This window comes from Ascaphus truei, unplaced genomic scaffold (assembly GCF_040206685.1).
Source record: "Ascaphus truei isolate aAscTru1 unplaced genomic scaffold, aAscTru1.hap1 HAP1_SCAFFOLD_718, whole genome shotgun sequence".
In the NCBI taxonomy this organism is placed as follows: Eukaryota; Metazoa; Chordata; class Amphibia; order Anura; family Ascaphidae; genus Ascaphus; species Ascaphus truei.
Genome location: NW_027457052.1, coordinates 151,540 through 169,402, shown reverse-complemented (window position 1 = coordinate 169,402; position 17,863 = coordinate 151,540). Strand labels below are relative to the sequence as shown.

The 17,863-nt window shown below is 52.4% G+C and overlaps 1 protein-coding gene across 4 annotated transcripts in view; it reads right to left on the bottom strand.

The window, feature by feature from the left end:
* G6PD (glucose-6-phosphate dehydrogenase) overlaps positions 1 to 17,863 on the bottom strand; it is a 35,343-nt gene that overhangs the window by 10,819 nt on the left and 6,661 nt on the right. For all 4 annotated transcript variants that reach the window (XM_075584713.1, XM_075584717.1, XM_075584715.1 and 1 more), the window contains exons 3-10: positions 14,885 to 14,922; positions 14,633 to 14,741; positions 14,120 to 14,337; positions 13,410 to 13,568; positions 9,764 to 9,889; positions 9,028 to 9,121; positions 8,704 to 8,890; positions 7,517 to 7,752 (exon numbers count right to left, since the gene is read on the bottom strand). In XM_075584713.1, coding sequence (XP_075440828.1) covers positions 7,517 to 7,752; positions 8,704 to 8,890; positions 9,028 to 9,121; positions 9,764 to 9,889; positions 13,410 to 13,568; positions 14,120 to 14,337; positions 14,633 to 14,741; positions 14,885 to 14,922 — 1,167 coding nt within the window. The remainder of the gene's footprint in view (positions 1 to 7,516; positions 7,753 to 8,703; positions 8,891 to 9,027; positions 9,122 to 9,763; positions 9,890 to 13,409; positions 13,569 to 14,119; positions 14,338 to 14,632; positions 14,742 to 14,884; positions 14,923 to 17,863) is intronic.

Sequence of the window (17,863 nt, the reverse complement as noted above, 5' to 3'; positions counted from 1 at the left end):
GGGCTGCGTGTTACCTTGTATCTCTTCCCGTATGTCAGTAACTAAGCAGTTATTACAGAGCACGGAGGGGCTGCGTGTTACCTTGTATCTCTTCCCGTATGTCAGTAACTAAGCAGTTATTACAGAGCACGGAGGACCTGCGTGTCACCTTGTATCTCTTCCCGTATGTCAGTAACTAAGCAGTTATTACAGAGCACGGAGGACCTGCGTGTCACCTTGTATCTCTTCCCGTATGTCAGTAACTAAGCAGTTATTACAGAGCACGGAGGGGCTGCGTGTTACCTTGTATCTCTTCCCGTATGTCAGTAACTAAGCAGTTATTACAGAGCACGGAGGGGCTGCGTGTTACCTTGTATCTCTTCCCGTATGTCAGTAACTAAGCAGTTATTACAGAGCACGGAGGGGCTGCGTGTCACCTTGTATCTCTTCCCGTATGTCAGTAACTAAGCAGTTATTACAGAGCACGGAGGGCCTGCGTGTCACCTTGTATCTCTTCCCGTATGTCAGTAACTAAGCAGTTATTACAGAGTACGGAGGGCCTGCGTGTTACCTTGTATCTCTTCCCGTACGTCAGTAACTAAGCAGTTATTACAGAGGACGGAGGGCCTGCGTGTTACCTTGTATCTCTTCCCGTACGTCAGTAACTAAGCAGTTATTACAGAGCACGGAGGACCTGCGTGTCACCTTGTATCTCTTCCCGTATGTCAGTAACTAAGCAGTTATTACAGAGCACGGAGGGCCTGCGTGTTACCTTGTATCTCTTCCCGTATGTCAGTAACTAAGCAGTTATTACAGAGGACGGAGGGCCTGCGTGTTACCTTGTATCTCTTCCCGTACGTCAGTAACTAAGCAGTTATTACAGAGGACGGAGGGCCTGCGTGTTACCTTGTATCTCTTCCCGTATGTCAGTAACTAAGCAGTTATTACAGAGCACGGAGGGGCTGCGTGTCACCTTGTATCTCTTCCCGTATGTCAGTAACTAAGCAGTTATTACAGGGCACGGAGGGGCTGCGTGTCACCTTGTATCTCTTCCCGTATGTCAGTAACTAAGCAGTTATTACAGAGCACGGAGGGGCTGCGTGTCACCTTGTATCTCTTCCCGTATGTCAGTAACTAAGCAGTTATTACAGGGCACGGAGGGGCTGCGTGTCACCTTGTATCTCTTCCCGTATGTCAGTAACTAAGCAGTTATTACAGGGCACGGAGGGCCTGCGTGTTACCTTGTATCTCTTCCCGTATGTCAGTAACTAAGCAGTTATTACAGAGCACGGAGGGGCTGCGTGTTACCTTGTATCTCTTCCCGTATGTCAGTAACTAAGCAGTTATTACAGAGCACGGAGGGGCTGCGTGTTACCTTGTATCTCTTCCCGTATGTCAGTAACTAAGCAGTTATTACAGAGCACGGAGGGGCTGCGTGTCACCTTGTACCTGTTCCCGTATGTCAGTAACTAAGCAGTTATTACAGAGCACGGAGGGCCTGCGTGTTACCTTGTACCTGTTCCCGTATGTCAGTAACTAAGCAGTTATTACAGGGCACGGAGGGGCTGCGTGTTACCTTGTATCTCTTCCCGTATGTCAGTAACTAAGCAGTTATTACAGAGCACGGAGGGGCTGCGTGTTACCTTGTATCTCTTCCCGTATGTCAGTAACTAAGCAGTTATTACAGAGCACGGAGGGGCTGCGTGTTACCTTGTATCTCTTCCCGTATGTCAGTAACTAAGCAGTTATTACAGGGCACGGAGGGCCTGCGTGTTACCTTGTATCTCTTCCCGTATGTCAGTAACTAAGCAGTTATTACAGGGCACGGAGGGGCTGCGTGTTACCTTGTATCTCTTCCCGTATGTCAGTAACTAAGCAGTTATTACAGAGCACGGAGGGGCTGCGTGTCACCTTGTACCTGTTCCCGTATGTTAGTAACTAAGCAGTTATTACAGAGCACGGAGGGGCTGCGTGTCACCTTGTACCTGTTCCCGTATGTCAGTAACTAAGCAGTTATTACAGAGCACGGAGGGGCTGCGTGTCACCTTGTATCTCTTCCCGTATGTCAGTAACTAAGCAGTTATTACAGAGCACGGAGGGGCTGCGTGTTACCTTGTATCTCTTCCCGTATGTCAGTAACTAAGCAGTTATTACAGAGCACGGAGGGGCTGCGTGTTACCTTGTATCTCTTCCCGTATGTCAGTAACTAAGCAGTTATTACAGAGCACGGAGGGGCTGCGTGTTACCTTGTATCTCTTCCCGTATGTCAGTAACTAAGCAGTTATTACAAGGCACGGAGGGCCTGCGTGTTACCTTGTATCTCTTCCCGTATGTCAGTAACTAAGCAGTTATTACAGGGCACGGAGGGCCTGCGTGTTACCTTGTATCTCTTCCCGTATGTCAGTAACTAAGCAGTTATTACAGAGCACGGAGGGGCTGCGTGTCACCTTGTATCTCTTCCCGTATGTCAGTAACTAAGCAGTTATTACAGAGCACGGAGGGCCTGCGTGTTACCTTGTATCTGTTCCCGTATGTCAGTAACTAAGCAGTTATTACAGAGCACGGAGGGGCTGCGTGTTACCTTGTATCTCTTCCCGTATGTCAGTAACTAAGCAGTTATTACAGAGCACGGAGGGGCTGCGTGTCACCTAGTATCTCTTCCCGTATGTCAGTAACTAAGCAGTTATTACAGAGTACGGAGGGGCTGCGTGTTACCTTGTATCTCTTCCCGTATGTCAGTAACTAAGCAGTTATTACAGAGCACAGAGGGCCTGCGTGTCACCTTGTATCTCTTCCCGTATGTCAGTAACTAAGCAGTTATTACAGAGCACGGAGGGGCTGCGTGTCACCTTGTATCTCTTCCCGTACGTCAGTAACTAAGCAGTTATTACAGAGCACGGAGGGCCTGCGTGTTACCTTGTATCTCTTCCCGTATGTCAGTAACTAAGCAGTTATTACAGAGCACGGAGGGCCTGCGTGTCACCTTGTATCTCTTCCCGTATGTCAGTAACTAAGCAGTTATTACAGAGCACGGAGGGGCTGCGTGTTACCTTGTATCTCTTCCCGTATGTCAGTAACTAAGCAGTTATTACAGAGCACGGAGGGGCTGCGTGTTACCTTGTATCTCTTCCCGTATGTCAGTAACTAAGCAGTTATTACAGAGCACGGAGGGCCTGCGTGTTACCTTGTATCTCTTCCCGTATGTCAGTAACTAAGCAGTTATTACAGGGCACGGAGGGCCTGCGTGTTACCTTGTATCTCTTCCCGTATGTCAGTAACTAAGCAGTTATTACAGAGCACGGAGGGGCTGCGTGTTACCTTGTATCTCTTCCCGTATGTCAGTAACTAAGCAGTTATTACAGAGCACGGAGGGCCTGCGTGTTACCTTGTATCTCTTCCCGTATGTCAGTAACTAAGCAGTTATTACAGGGCACGGAGGGCCTGCGTGTTACCTTGTATCTCTTCCCGTATGTCAGTAACTAAGCAGTTATTACAGAGCACGGAGGGCCTGCGTGTTACCTTGTATCTCTTCCCGTATGTCAGTAACTAAGCAGTTATTACAGAGCACGGAGGGGCTGCGTGTTACCTTGTATCTCTTCCCGTATGTCAGTAACTAAGCAGTTATTACAGAGCACGGAGGGGCTGCGTGTTACCTTGTATCTCTTCCCGTATGTCAGTAACTAAGCAGTTATTACAGAGCACGGAGGACCTGCGTGTCACCTTGTATCTCTTCCCGTATGTCAGTAACTAAGCAGTTATTACAGAGCACGGAGGGGCTGCGTGTTACCTTGTATCTCTTCCCGTATGTCAGTAACTAAGCAGTTATTACAGAGCACGGAGGGGCTGCGTGTTACCTTGTATCTCTTCCCGTATGTCAGTAACTAAGCAGTTATTACAGAGCACGGAGGGGCTGCGTGTCACCTTGTATCTCTTCCCGTATGTCAGTAACTAAGCAGTTATTACAGGGCACGGAGGGGCTGCGTGTCACCTTGTATCTCTTCCCGTATGTCAGTAACTAAGCAGTTATTACAGAGCACGGAGGGGCTGCGTGTTACCTTGTATCTCTTCCCGTATGTCAGTAACTAAGCAGTTATTACAGAGCACGGAGGGGCTGCGTGTCACCTTGTATCTCTTCCCGTATGTCAGTAACTAAGCAGTTATTACAGAGCACGGAGGGGCTGCGTGTCACCTTGTATCTCTTCCCGTATGTCAGTAACTAAGCAGTTATTACAGAGCACGGAGGGCCTGCGTGTCACCTTGTACCTGTTCCCGTATGTCAGTAACTAAGCAGTTATTACAGAGCACGGAGGGGCTGCGTGTTACCTTGTATCTCTTCCCGTATGTCAGTAACTAAGCAGTTATTAGAGGACGGAGAGGCTGCGTGTTACCTTGTATCTCTTCCCGTATGTCAGTAACTAAGCAGTTATTACAGAGCACGGAGGGCCTGCGTGTTACCTTGTATCTCTTCCCGTATGTCAGTAACTAAGCAGTTATTACAGAGCACGGAGGGCCTGCGTGTTACCTTGTATCTCTTCCCGTATGTCAGTAACTAAGCAGTTATTACAGAGCACGGAGGACCTGCGTGTCACCTTGTATCTCTTCCCGTATGTCAGTAACTAAGCAGTTATTACAGAGCACGGAGGGGCTGCGTGTTACCTTGTATCTCTTCCCGTATGTCAGTAACTAAGCAGTTATTACAGAGCACGGAGGACCTGCGTGTCACCTTGTATCTCTTCCCGTATGTCAGTAACTAAGCAGTTATTACAGAGCACGGAGGGGCTGCGTGTCACCTTGTACCTGTTCCCGTATGTCAGTAACTAAGCAGTTATTACAGAGCACGGAGGGGCTGCGTGTTACCTTGTATCTCTTCCCGTATGTCAGTAACTAAGCAGTTATTACAGAGGACGGAGAGGCTGCGTGTTACCTTGTATCTCTTCCCGTATGTCAGTAACTAAGCAGTTATTACAGAGCACGGAGGACCTGCGTGTCACCTTGTATCTCTTCCCGTATGTCAGTAACTAAGCAGTTATTACAGAGCACGGAGGGGCTGCGTGTTACCTTGTATCTCTTCCCGTATGTCAGTAACTAAGCAGTTATTACAGAGCACGGAGGACCTGCGTGTCACCTTGTATCTCTTCCCGTATGTCAGTAACTAAGCAGTTATTACAGAGCACGGAGGGGCTGCGTGTCACCTTGTATCTCTTCCCGTATGTCAGTAACTAAGCAGTTATTACAGAGCACGGAGGGGCTGCGTGTTACCTTGTATCTCTTCCCGTATGTCAGTAACTAAGCAGTTATTACAGAGCACGGAGGGGCTGCGTGTCACCTTGTATCTCTTCCCGTATGTCAGTAACTAAGCAGTTATTACAGGGCACGGAGGGGCTGCGTGTCACCTTGTATCTCTTCCCGTATGTCAGTAACTAAGCAGTTATTACAGAGCACGGAGGGGCTGCGTGTTACCTTGTATCTCTTCCCGTATGTCAGTAACTAAGCAGTTATTACAGAGCACGGAGGGGCTGCATGTCACCTTGTATCTCTTCCCGTATGTCAGTAACTAAGCAGTTATTACAGAGCACGGAGGGGCTGCGTGTCACCTTGTATCTCTTCCCGTATGTCAGTAACTAAGCAGTTATTACAGAGCACGGAGGGGCTGCGTGTTACCTTGTATCTCTTCCCGTATGTCAGTAACTAAGCAGTTATTACAGAGCACGGAGGGGCTGCGTGTCACCTTGTATCTCTTCCCGTATGTCAGTAACTAAGCAGTTATTACAGGGCACGGAGGGGCTGCGTGTTACCTTGTATCTCTTCCCGTATGTCAGTAACTAAGCAGTTATTACAGAGGACGGAGAGGCTGCGTGTTACCTTGTATCTCTTCCCGTATGTCAGTAACTAAGCAGTTATTACAGAGCACGGAGGGGCTGCGTGTTACCTTGTATCTCTTCCCGTATGTCAGTAACTAAGCAGTTATTACAGAGCACGGAGGGGCTGCGTGTCACCTTGTATCTCTTCCCGTACGTCAGTAACTAAGCAGTTATTACAGGGCACGGAGGGGCTGCGTGTTACCTTGTATCTCTTCCCGTATGTCAGTAACTAAGCAGTTATTACAGAGCACGGAGGGGCTGCGTGTTACCTTGTATCTCTTCCCGTATGTCAGTAACTAAGCAGTTATTACAGAGCACGGAGGGGCTGCGTGTTACCTTGTATCTCTTCCCGTATGTCAGTAACTAAGCAGTTATTACAGAGCACGGAGGACCTGCGTGTCACCTTGTATCTCTTCCCGTATGTCAGTAACTAAGCAGTTATTACAGAGCACGGAGGACCTGCGTGTCACCTTGTATCTCGTCCCGTATGTCAGTAACTAAGCAGTTATTACAGAGCACGGAGGGGCTGCGTGTTACCTTGTATCTCTTCCCGTATGTCAGTAACTAAGCAGTTATTACAGAGCACGGAGGGGCTGCGTGTTACCTTGTATCTCTTCCCGTATGTCAGTAACTAAGCAGTTATTACAGAGCACGGAGGGGCTGCGTGTCACCTTGTATCTCTTCCCGTATGTCAGTAACTAAGCAGTTATTACAGAGCACGGAGGGCCTGCGTGTCACCTTGTATCTCTTCCCGTATGTCAGTAACTAAGCAGTTATTACAGAGTACGGAGGGCCTGCGTGTTACCTTGTATCTCTTCCCGTACGTCAGTAACTAAGCAGTTATTACAGAGGACGGAGGGCCTGCGTGTTACCTTGTATCTCTTCCCGTATGTCAGTAACTAAGCAGTTATTACAGAGCACGGAGGACCTGCGTGTCACCTTGTATCTCTTCCCGTATGTCAGTAACTAAGCAGTTATTACAGAGCACGGAGGGCCTGCGTGTTACCTTGTATCTCTTCCCGTATGTCAGTAACTAAGCAGTTATTACAGAGGACGGAGGGCCTGCGTGTTACCTTGTATCTCTTCCCGTACGTCAGTAACTAAGCAGTTATTACAGAGGACGGAGGGCCTGCGTGTTACCTTGTATCTCTTCCCGTATGTCAGTAACTAAGCAGTTATTACAGAGCACGGAGGGGCTGCGTGTCACCTTGTATCTCTTCCCGTATGTCAGTAACTAAGCAGTTATTACAGGGCACGGAGGGGCTGCGTGTCACCTTGTATCTCTTCCCGTATGTCAGTAACTAAGCAGTTATTACAGAGCACGGAGGGGCTGCGTGTCACCTTGTATCTCTTCCCGTATGTCAGTAACTAAGCAGTTATTACAGGGCACGGAGGGGCTGCGTGTCACCTTGTATCTCTTCCCGTATGTCAGTAACTAAGCAGTTATTACAGGGCACGGAGGGGCTGCGTGTCACCTTGTATCTCTTCCCGTATGTCAGTAACTAAGCAGTTATTACAGAGGACGGAGAGGCTGTGTGTTACCTTGTATCTCTTCCCGTATGTCAGTAACTAAGCAGTTATTACAGAGCACGGAGGGGCTGCGTGTTACCTTGTATCTCTTCCCGTATGTCAGTAACTAAGCAGTTCTTACAGAGCACGGAGTGCCTGCGTGTTACCTTGTATCTGTTCCCGTACGTCAGGTCCAACTCGGTCTCCTCGGGGTTAAAGAACATCCCCGGTTTCTTGGTCATCATCTTGGTGTAAACGGCTTCGTCTGGCTGCACTCGGATCACCAGCTCGTTCCTCTTACACTGGCCGTGGAATATATCTCCCGGGACGTCCCGGAACTGCAGCCGTACCTCCGCCTTCCTCTCGTTCAGAGCCTTCCCGCAGCGCATGATGAAGGGGACGCCTGCGAAACGGGAGCGCAAGCGCTGAGACTGACAGCCGACGACGGGGACCGCAGTGATACAGAACTCGGGCGGTGCGTGGGATGCCTAGCACAGCGGTGCGCAAAGAGGGGGGGGCAGGAGATTTTTCTGGTGGGCGCGGGCAGCTGCAGAGGTCCCGCGCTCTTCCCCCAGGAATTTAAATTAAATCCCGGGGGATCACGTGTGGCCTCTGCAACACTATACTTACCTTGACTCTCCTGGCGTCACTCGTGTCCATGGCAACACGGCGTCAACTGACGCTGCGGGTCACGTGACGCCGCATCAAGGTAAGGGAGGGGGCGCGAGTACCAGCGGAGGAAAGGCAGGGGGGCGCAGCTGCAAAAGTTTGCGCTCCCCTGGTCTAGCAGATGGGCGCATCTTCAGCCTTGCTCACTGGTATTTACCACTTTTTAACTGCACTGGGTTATAGAAGCATATGCGTGGATATATTAACCCCTTCTGGGTTTATGTCACATACACATTGGTATGTATTTAACATAGGGACCAGCTACAGAGACTTACCTTGACGTTGGTTAGCAGGCTTGGCATTATTTGATCAAAGGATGTAACTAAAAGACTCCTTTATCTTATAGATTTTTTACACCATATATATTTATTCCCCATTTATTGCGATCCCAAAGGGAGAAGCGCAGGGACTCACTGTCTGTTTCTCACATTTGTAAGACCCTGTGATGGGTGCACGGCGTAGAGAGACGCACCGAGACACACAGCGACAGAGAAAGAGAGAGAGTGGCTGAAGGAGCGAGACAGACAAGTGCGGAGCCCCGAGTGACAGCACTAGTGATAAATTGGGGACACATAGGTATAGCGAGACCCTGAGACAGAGCCGAGACCCTGAGCGCTCAGGCCTGGGGACAGGAAGTGGGGGGGGGCAGGAAGTGGGGGGGGGGGACAGTCGTGTGGCCTCTTACCGTCCCACCTCTCGTTCCGCACGTACAGAACGGCTGTGGCGAATGTCGGAGTGAAGGAACCTGCAGGGACAGTGGGGTCGTCCAGATACCCCTTCTGAGCCTCTCCTTGCCCTTTGGGGTCCCCCACATACTGCCCGAGCACCACATTACTGAGGGGCAACTCAGAGATACACTTCAGAACCTTCACCTGGGGGAGAGAGGACAAGAGCGCTGAAACTAGAGACAGCGAGAGACAGTTACCGTCAGAGAGACTGCTGGGCAAACCCATGCGCCAGAGCAGAGGTTGGGACAAATCGGATCGGGGTTGAGAATAGTGTGTGATACCTTCTCATCCCGGACATCGTCAGAGCTCGTGGAGACCGGCTTCTCCATGGCAATCAGGCACAGCATCTGAAGCAAGTGATTCTGCATCACATCCCTACAGGGACAGGAGAGAGGGGGAAAGAGAGAGGGGTGAGAGAGAGAGGGGGAAAGAGAGAGGGGTGAGAGAGAGAGGGAGGGAGAAAGGGGGGGGAGAGAGAGAGGTCAGAGAGAGCAAGAGAGAGAGACAGGTCAGAGAGCGAGAGCGAGAGCGAGAGAGAGCGAGAGCGAGAGCGAGAGAGAGAGAGAGAGAGAGAGAGAGAGGACAGGTCAGAGAAAAAGACAGGTCAGAGAGAGAGAGAGACAGGTCAGAGAGAGAGACAGGTCAGAGAGAGAGACAGGTCAGAGAGAGCGAGAGAGACAGGGACAGGTCAGAGAGATAGAGACAGGTCAGAGAGAGAGACAGGTCAGACAGAGAGACACAAACATGGGTCAGAGAGAGACACACAGGTCAGAGAGAGGTCAGAAAGAGATAGAGACACAGGTCAGAGAGACAGAGAGAGGTCAGAAATAGATAGAGACACAGGTCAGAGAGACAGAGAGAGGTCGGAAAGAGATAGAGACACAGGTCAGAGAGACAGAGAGACAGAGAGAGGTCGGAAAGAGATAGAGACACAGGTCAGAGAGACAGAAAGAGGTCAGAAAGAGATATAGAGAGAAAACGTCTGCACGGAAAGTCATTGCAATCACATCAGTTCACCTGATTATTCCAAATTCATCGAAGTACCCCCCGCGCCCCTGTGTGCCGAACGGCTCTTTAAATGTCAGCACCACTGCGGCAATGTGATCCCGAGACCAGATGGGCCCAAAAATTCTGTTACCAAACCTAGAGGGAAGCGGGAGAGAGAGTCATCAGAGAGGAGAGAGCTTGAGAGAGAAGAGCGGCAGGAGGGAGATAGGAGCGGGAGGGAGAGAGGAGGAGGGGCGGGAGGGAGAGAGGAGGAGGGGCGGGAGGGAGAGAGGAGGAGGGGCGGGAGGGAGAGAGGAGGAGGGGCGGGAGGGAGAGAGGAGGAGGGGCGGGAGGGAGAGAGGAGGAGGGGCGGGAGGGAGAGAGGAGGAGGGGCGGGAGGGAGAGAGGAGAGGGGCGGGAGGGAGAGAGGAGCGGGAGAGAGAGAGGAGAGGAGCGGGAGGGAGAGAGGAGAGGGGCGGGAGAGAGAGAGGAGAGAGGCGGGCGGGAGAGAGAGAGGAGAGAGGCGGGAGGGAGAGAGGAGAGAGGCGGGAGGGAGAGAGGGGCGGGAGGGAGAGAGGGGCGGGAGGGAGGGAGGAGCGGGAGGGAGAGAGGAGAGGGGCGGGAGGGAGAGAGGAGAGGGGCGGGAGGGAGAGAGGAGAGGGGCGGGAGGGAGAGAGGAGAGGGGCGGGAGGGAGAGAGGAGAGGGGCGGGAGGGAGAGAGGAGAGGGGCGGGAGGGAGAGAGGAGAGGGGCGGGAGGGAGAGAGGAGAGGGGCGGGAGGGAGAGAGGAGAGGGGCGGGAGGGAGAGAGGAGAGGGGCGGGAGGGAGAGAGGAGAGGGGCGGGAGGGAGAGAGGGGCGGGAGGGAGAGAGGGGCGGGAGGGAGAGAGGGGCGGGAGGGAGAGAGGGGCGGGAGGGAGAGAGGGGCGGGAGGAAGAGAGGGGCGGGAGGGAGAGAGGGGCGGGAGGGAGAGAGGGGCGGGAGAGTGGGAAAGAAGAATGAATGAGAGAGGCAGAGAGAAAAGAAGAAGTAACAGAAAGGGAAAGGGGAATAGAGAGGGGAAGGGGAACAGAGAGGGGAAGGGGAACAGAGAGGGGAAGGGGAACAGAGAGGGGAAGGGGAACAGAGAGGGGAAGGGGAACAGAAAGGGGAAGGGGAACAGAGAGGGGAAGGGGAACAGAGAGGGGAAGGGGAACAGAGAGGGGAAGGGGAACAGAGAGGGGAAGGGGAACAGAGAGGGGAAGGGGAACAGAGAGGGGAAGGGGAACAGAGAGGGGAAGGGGAACAGAGAGGGGAAGGGGAACAGAGAGGGGAAGGGGAACAGAGAGGGGAAGGGGAACAGAGAGGGGAAGGGGAACAGAGAGGGGAAGGGGAACAGAGAGGGGAAGGGGAACAGAGAGGGGAAGGGGAACAGAGAGGGGAAGGGGAACAGAGAGGGGAAGGGGAACAGAGAGGGGAAGGGGAACAGAGAGGGGAAGGGGAACAGAGGAGGAGAGAGTGCGGACACACATAGCCCATACACACACACACGCACTGCCCGCGCACACACACTGAACGTGCACATGCAGCACAAACACGCATGCACACAGCCCGCTCACACACACGCTCTCACACACACAGCCCGCCCACACAGCCCGCTCACACACACACAGCCCGCCCACACAGCCCGCTCACACACACACAGCCCGCCCACACAGCCCGCCCACACAGCCCGCTCACACACACACAGCCCGCCCACACAGCCCGCTCACACACACACAGCCCGCCCACACAGCCCGCTCACACACACACAGCCCGCCCACACAGCCCGCCCACACAGCCCGCTCACACACACACAGCCCGCCCACACAGCCCGCTCACACACACAGCCCGCCCACACAGCCCGCTCACACACACAAAGCCCGCCCACACAGCCCACTCACACACACACAGCCCGCCCACACAGCCCGCTCACACACAGCCCGCCCACACAGCCCGCTCACACACACACAGCCCGCCCGCTCACACACACACACAGCCCGCTCACACACACACACAGCCTGCCCACACAGCCCGCTCACACACACAGCCCGCCCACACACACACAGCCCGCCCACAGCCCATTCACACACACATCACACACAGCCCGCTCACACACACACACACAGCCCGCTCACACACAGCCCGCTCACACACAGCCCGCTCACACACAGCCCGCTCACACACACACACACAGCCCGCTCACACACACACACACACACAGCCCGCTCACACACACACACACACACACACACAGCCCGCTCACACACACACACACACACACACACACAGCCCGCTCACACACACACACACACACACACACACAGCCCGCTCACACACACACACAGCCCGCTCACACACACACACAGCCCGCTCACACACACACAGCCCGCTCACACACACACCCCGCTCACACACACACCCCGCTCACACACACACCCCGCTCACACACACACACAGCCCGCTCACACACACACACACACACACACACACATAGCCCGCTCACACACACACACACATAGCCCGCTCACACACACACACACACACACATAGCCCGCTCACACACACACACACACACAGCCCGCTCACACACACACACAGCCCGCTCACACACACACACACACACAGCCCGCTCACACACACACACACAGCCCGCTCACACACACACACACACACACACAGCCCGCTCACACACACACAGCCCGCTCACACACACACAGCCCGCTCACACACACACAGCCCGCTCACACACACACAGCCCGCTCACACACACACAGCCCGCTCACACACACACAGCCCGCTCACACACACACAGCCCGCTCACACACACACAGCCCGCTCACACACACACACACAGCCTGCTCACACACACACACACAGCCCGCTCACACACACACACAGCCCACTCACACACACACACAGCCCGCTCACACACACACACACACACACACACACACACACACAGCCTGCTCACACACACACACAGCCCGCTCACACACACACACACAGCCCGCTCACACACACAGCCCGCTCACACACACAGCCCGCTCACACACACAGCCCGCTCACACACACAGCCCGCTCACACACACAGCCCGCTCACACACACACACACAGCCCGCTCACACACACACACACACACAGCCCGCTCACACACACACACACAGCCCGCTCACACACACACACACAGCCCGCTCACACACACACACACAGCCCGCTCACACACACACACAGCCCGCTCACACACACAGCCCGCTCACACACACAGCCCGCTCACACACACAGCCCGCTCACACACACAGCCCGCTCACACACACAGCCCGCTCACACACACACACAGCCCGCTCACACACACACACAGCCCGCTCACACACACACACAGCCCGCTCACACACACACACACACACACAGCCCGCTCACACACACACACACACACAGCCCGCTCACACACACAGCCCGCTCACACACACAGCCCGCTCACACACACAGCCCGCTCACACACACAGCCCGCTCACACACACACACAGCCCGCTCACACACACACACAGCCCGCTCTCACACACACACACACACAGCCCGCTCACACACACACACACACACAGCCCGCTCACACACACACACACACACACAGCCCGCTCACACACACACACACAGCCCTGACCTGAGCACCATGAGGTTCTGCACCATCTCCTTGCCCAGGTAGTGGTCGATACGGTAGATCTGGTTCTCCTGGTACAGGGAGGAGATGTGCTCAGACAGGTGGTTCGAGCTCTCCAAGTCCTTCCCAAAGGGCTTCTCCACAATCACGCGGTTCCACCCGCTGCAGAGAGGAGGGAAGATGGGTCAGTACGCAGGGAGAGAGTGAGAGAGCGCAAAGAGGAGAGAGAAATAGAGAGAGAGAAATAGAGAGAGAGAAATAGAGAGAGAGTGAGAGAGCCGGAAGAGAGCGCAAAGAGGGGAGAGAGAGAGAGAGTGAGAGAGAAAGAAAGAGAGAGAAAGAAAGAGAGAGAAATAGAGAGAGAGAGAGAGCGCAAAAAGGAGAGAGAAATAGAGAGAGAGCGCAAAGGAGAGAGAGAGAGAGAGAGAGAGAGAGAGAGAGAGAGAGAGAGATCCAGTGACATCCAGTAACAGTTAGTGAGAGAGAATATGTGATTATGATAGTGACATCAAGTCCAGGATTCATTAACCTCCGATGCAGAGTATCGCCCCCTGAGCTACAGTAAGTTACCACTGACTTGAGCGGTAGTTACCGCCGCATCGGCGCTTAGTGAATCTGCCCCAGGGAGATTGGGGTAAGTGCAGAATAGGAGACGGAGAGCTGCTGTGACAGAGAGTGTCTGTGGGACAGGGCAGAGACACGCGTGCCCTCACACTGCGCTCATGCAGGTCTCTCTGATGTTGCGGGTCACATCGTGGTACACGCTGGGTGGCACCGCCAGGTAGAAGAGGCGGTTGGCTTTCAGTCCATTGGGCAGTGACTCCAGGTGTTTGTTGAGGGCTTTGAAGGAGGCGGCGTCCGAATACTGACCCGAGACATACGAGTTCCTCTGGAAGAAGGAGTCCAGCTTCCCAGCATCCTCTGCTGCTGCCTGCAACACACGGAACGCGACGCCAGACACCGGAACATGAGAACATCACGGCAGGCAGTGACCTGTCCTGGTGTGTGTGTGTGTGTAGTACTGAGGGACCGTGGTACAGCACAACTCAGGTTGTGTGTTATCTTGATGTAAGGGTTTGTGTGACAATGCAATAAGGCTGCAAAGGAGTTGTGTTGTGTTAGAGAGGGGTTGAGTTACCTTGGAGTATCGCGGAGTGAGTGTGTTCTTGTGAGGGTTGTGTTGCTTTGATGTGAGGCTGTGTGTGCTGTGTACAATGTGCTGTTACCTTGAAGTACTGCTGGCTCTGTTTCCGGATGTCCTGGACACTCAGCTTAGAACGTGCAAACCCCACAACGTGCGTGTCTTCTGGGAGTAACTCGTCATTATACAGCCACCTGTGACACAACAACACAACAGTGTGTCAACACAACCACACAACTGTAAGGCAGGCACATGCAGGAGACACACAGATCTGCAGAGACGTACACAAACACGCATGCACACAAACACACAGGCGTGGTACCAGTTGATCACTTACCACAACGTGGGGTAAATCTTTTTCTTGGCCAGATCGCCCTGAGGGGGAAAGAGAATCAAAATCTTTATGCAACAGACAGAGGTTTCCTATATTTACGCATTGCATACATATTCTTCTATCTTTCCTCACTGGAGAGAGTTAGAAACGGCGGGAGAGACTTCTGAATCTCATAAAAGGCAGAGCTCTACAGATCGGACCTTGGCCCATCGTCTTTACCGATGCCCGATCAGAAGGTCGGGGTGCAATGCTGGGAAGCCCTTTCTCCAGGAGACATGGTCTGCCGTAGAGAGCTTGCTCCCGTTACATAGGCTAGAAATCCAAGCAATTTTCAGGGCAATAATCCCCTTCGGCAGTGACTTACCGGCACAAACCGGGATGCACAAGGAGTTCTCTGGCGTCCAAAGAGGTTTCAATGATTCTGTCGTGGACAGAAAATGATGTTCCTCACATAAAGGGCCCTGCACATAAATCAGGGAAATCAAATATCTCGGCGGATTTCTTAAATCGTCACAAGATCCACTGAGGGGTTTGATCTCTGAAGCCAGAGGTGTTCAGTAAAGTGACCTCCAGGTGGGGGACCTTATGGCAACAGGTGAAGAACTCCAGGTCTTTTGTTCTTGAAATCTTGATCTAAAAGCGACCTTCACAGAAGCAATGTCGATACAGTGGAACTTCCCACGAGTATACATGTTCCCTCCGCTGCCCGTAATTCAGAGAGTTCTGACCAATCAGGAGGGAGAAGGTAAAAGCTATCATTATAGCCACCATGCTGGCCAAAGAAGGCCATGGTTTGAGAACCTACTAAAGATGTCCATAGAAGCTCCCTGGAAGTTACCTCCCCTACCAGGTCTCCTCCCAAAAGGTCCAATAAGCCGGCATCCAAATCCGGCATTCCTTGCCCTGATGGCATGGAGATAGAGAGGCGGTATTTAAAGCAAAGGGATTGTTGGACAGAGTAATCCAGACTATGCTCTGCGCTAGAATGTAATCTACGTCCATGAGCCATGGCAGATCCATGAGCCATGGCAGAGCCCTCGTTGTGAGTGAATGGGCCGTTAAACACAGCCTGGACGTCCCATATACCATAGGGAGTGGAACGTTTTTTCCAGTTGGTGTGTCTCTCGAGGCTCCATCCAGCGGGAAGCCAAGTCTCCTCATGTACTAGAATGTTTGCAGAGTGGCTATGACGAAGGCCTTAGCCTTAATTCTCTTTAGGTCCAAGTTACAGCCTTGGGGGTTTTCTTCAATACCTCTTTAGTGAATGACAAGGACGTTTTACTTTTCCTCAAAGCAGTAAAAAAAAAACTCAGACCTAGACTTCATCTCCTGGTGCCGGCATGGGACATAAACGTTGTATCTTCCACTCCATCTAAGCGCTGACCATGCCGAGGCCTAAACCATCGCTCCAGCATTCGGATAAACGGCTTACCCTCAAAACAGTATTTCTTAAATCTATTACTTCAGCCATGAGAATGGGGGGACTGCAGGCCTCATCTTGTGAAGCACCTTATTTCAGGGTTCACCAGGATAAAATAGTTATGTGACCTGTACCTCACTTCCGCCATAAGGTGGTCTCCACCTTCCATATGAACCAGAATATAGTTGTCCCTTCATTCTGTCCAAATCCCAGGGGTAAAAAAGGAGGAGCGTTTCCATTGCTTCGATGTGGTTAGAACCTGATCTCATTACGTTGTTAAATCTCAGATTTATAGGAGTTCAGACCAATTGTTTGCACTGTTCTCCGGTAATAGAAGAGACGGCCCTTCCTCTATCTCTTCCATCACTAGATGGATCAAGCCATGTATCCAGGAGGCCTATAAGCTCAGCCACCTGGGATTGCCCATTGGTGATTAAGGCCCATTCTACTAGGACCACAGCTACTTCGTAGGCCAATACAGCCCTTGCCTCATCAGAAGACATATGTAAGACTGCTACATGGTCTTCACACAATACGTTCATTAGACATAATAAGTTACACGTGCCGGCCTCGGACGAGGCTAGATTTAGAAGAAAGGTTTTCCAAGCCATCCTTATAGACTCTTCCCCTCCCTCACCCCTTAATTTGTACATCCCCATCGTGCGTGCTGCAATGGAGGACGATAGAGAACGGTATGCCTAGTTATTTATCTTTCTCTGCGTCCGTCCATGACAGTACACCGTTTGAGTTATGTTTGACGACGGTATTTGTGCTCCATCATGGAATCCAGTTTGAGGAAAGTCTTTGCAGCTCGGCTAACTGTAAGGCCGGGACCTCCGGTGGGAGGAGCCTTTATAAAACGCGTTGGCGGCCCTACCATGCAGGAAGTAGGGGCAAAAACCCCATTGTGTGTACTGTCTTGGAAGGACTCCAAGAAAGATAAATAACAGTAAGAAGTGTTTGTGTGTGTGTGTGTTATACACACACACACACACACACACACAATATTATTATATATATATATATATATATATATATATATATATATATATATATATATATACACATATACATACACATATACACACACACACACACACACATAAAATGTGTCAGTCGTTAGCAATAATCTGACAAGCGGCGCTGACACTATTGGCAGAATGTGACATGTTTGGGATACGCGGAGTTAAAGATTGCTGTTGGATTCGGGTCCTCAGGCAGGATGCCCAGAGACTTTACATTTCTTAAGCGGGTGTTAGCGGGCGCGGTGTGTACATCAGGGAGGGGCCGGCACTGAATGGCAGAGGCTGCAGCTGGGGTAGGGAATGTACACAGGAGCCTGGGAGTGGCACCGATCTATAGAAAGTTATTCTCTGCCTGGCACTGGCACAGCCCGGGTTATATCAGGACACACTGTCAGAGCACAGGAGACCTCAGAGACCCGAGCAGGAGGCCAGCCGAGGGGAGCACGAGGGGAGGCCGAGGGGGGGTGGGGGGGGAGAGGTTAGTACAGGATGCTGTGTGTGCAGAAAGGGAACTGGTACTTCCACCGCATGATGTGT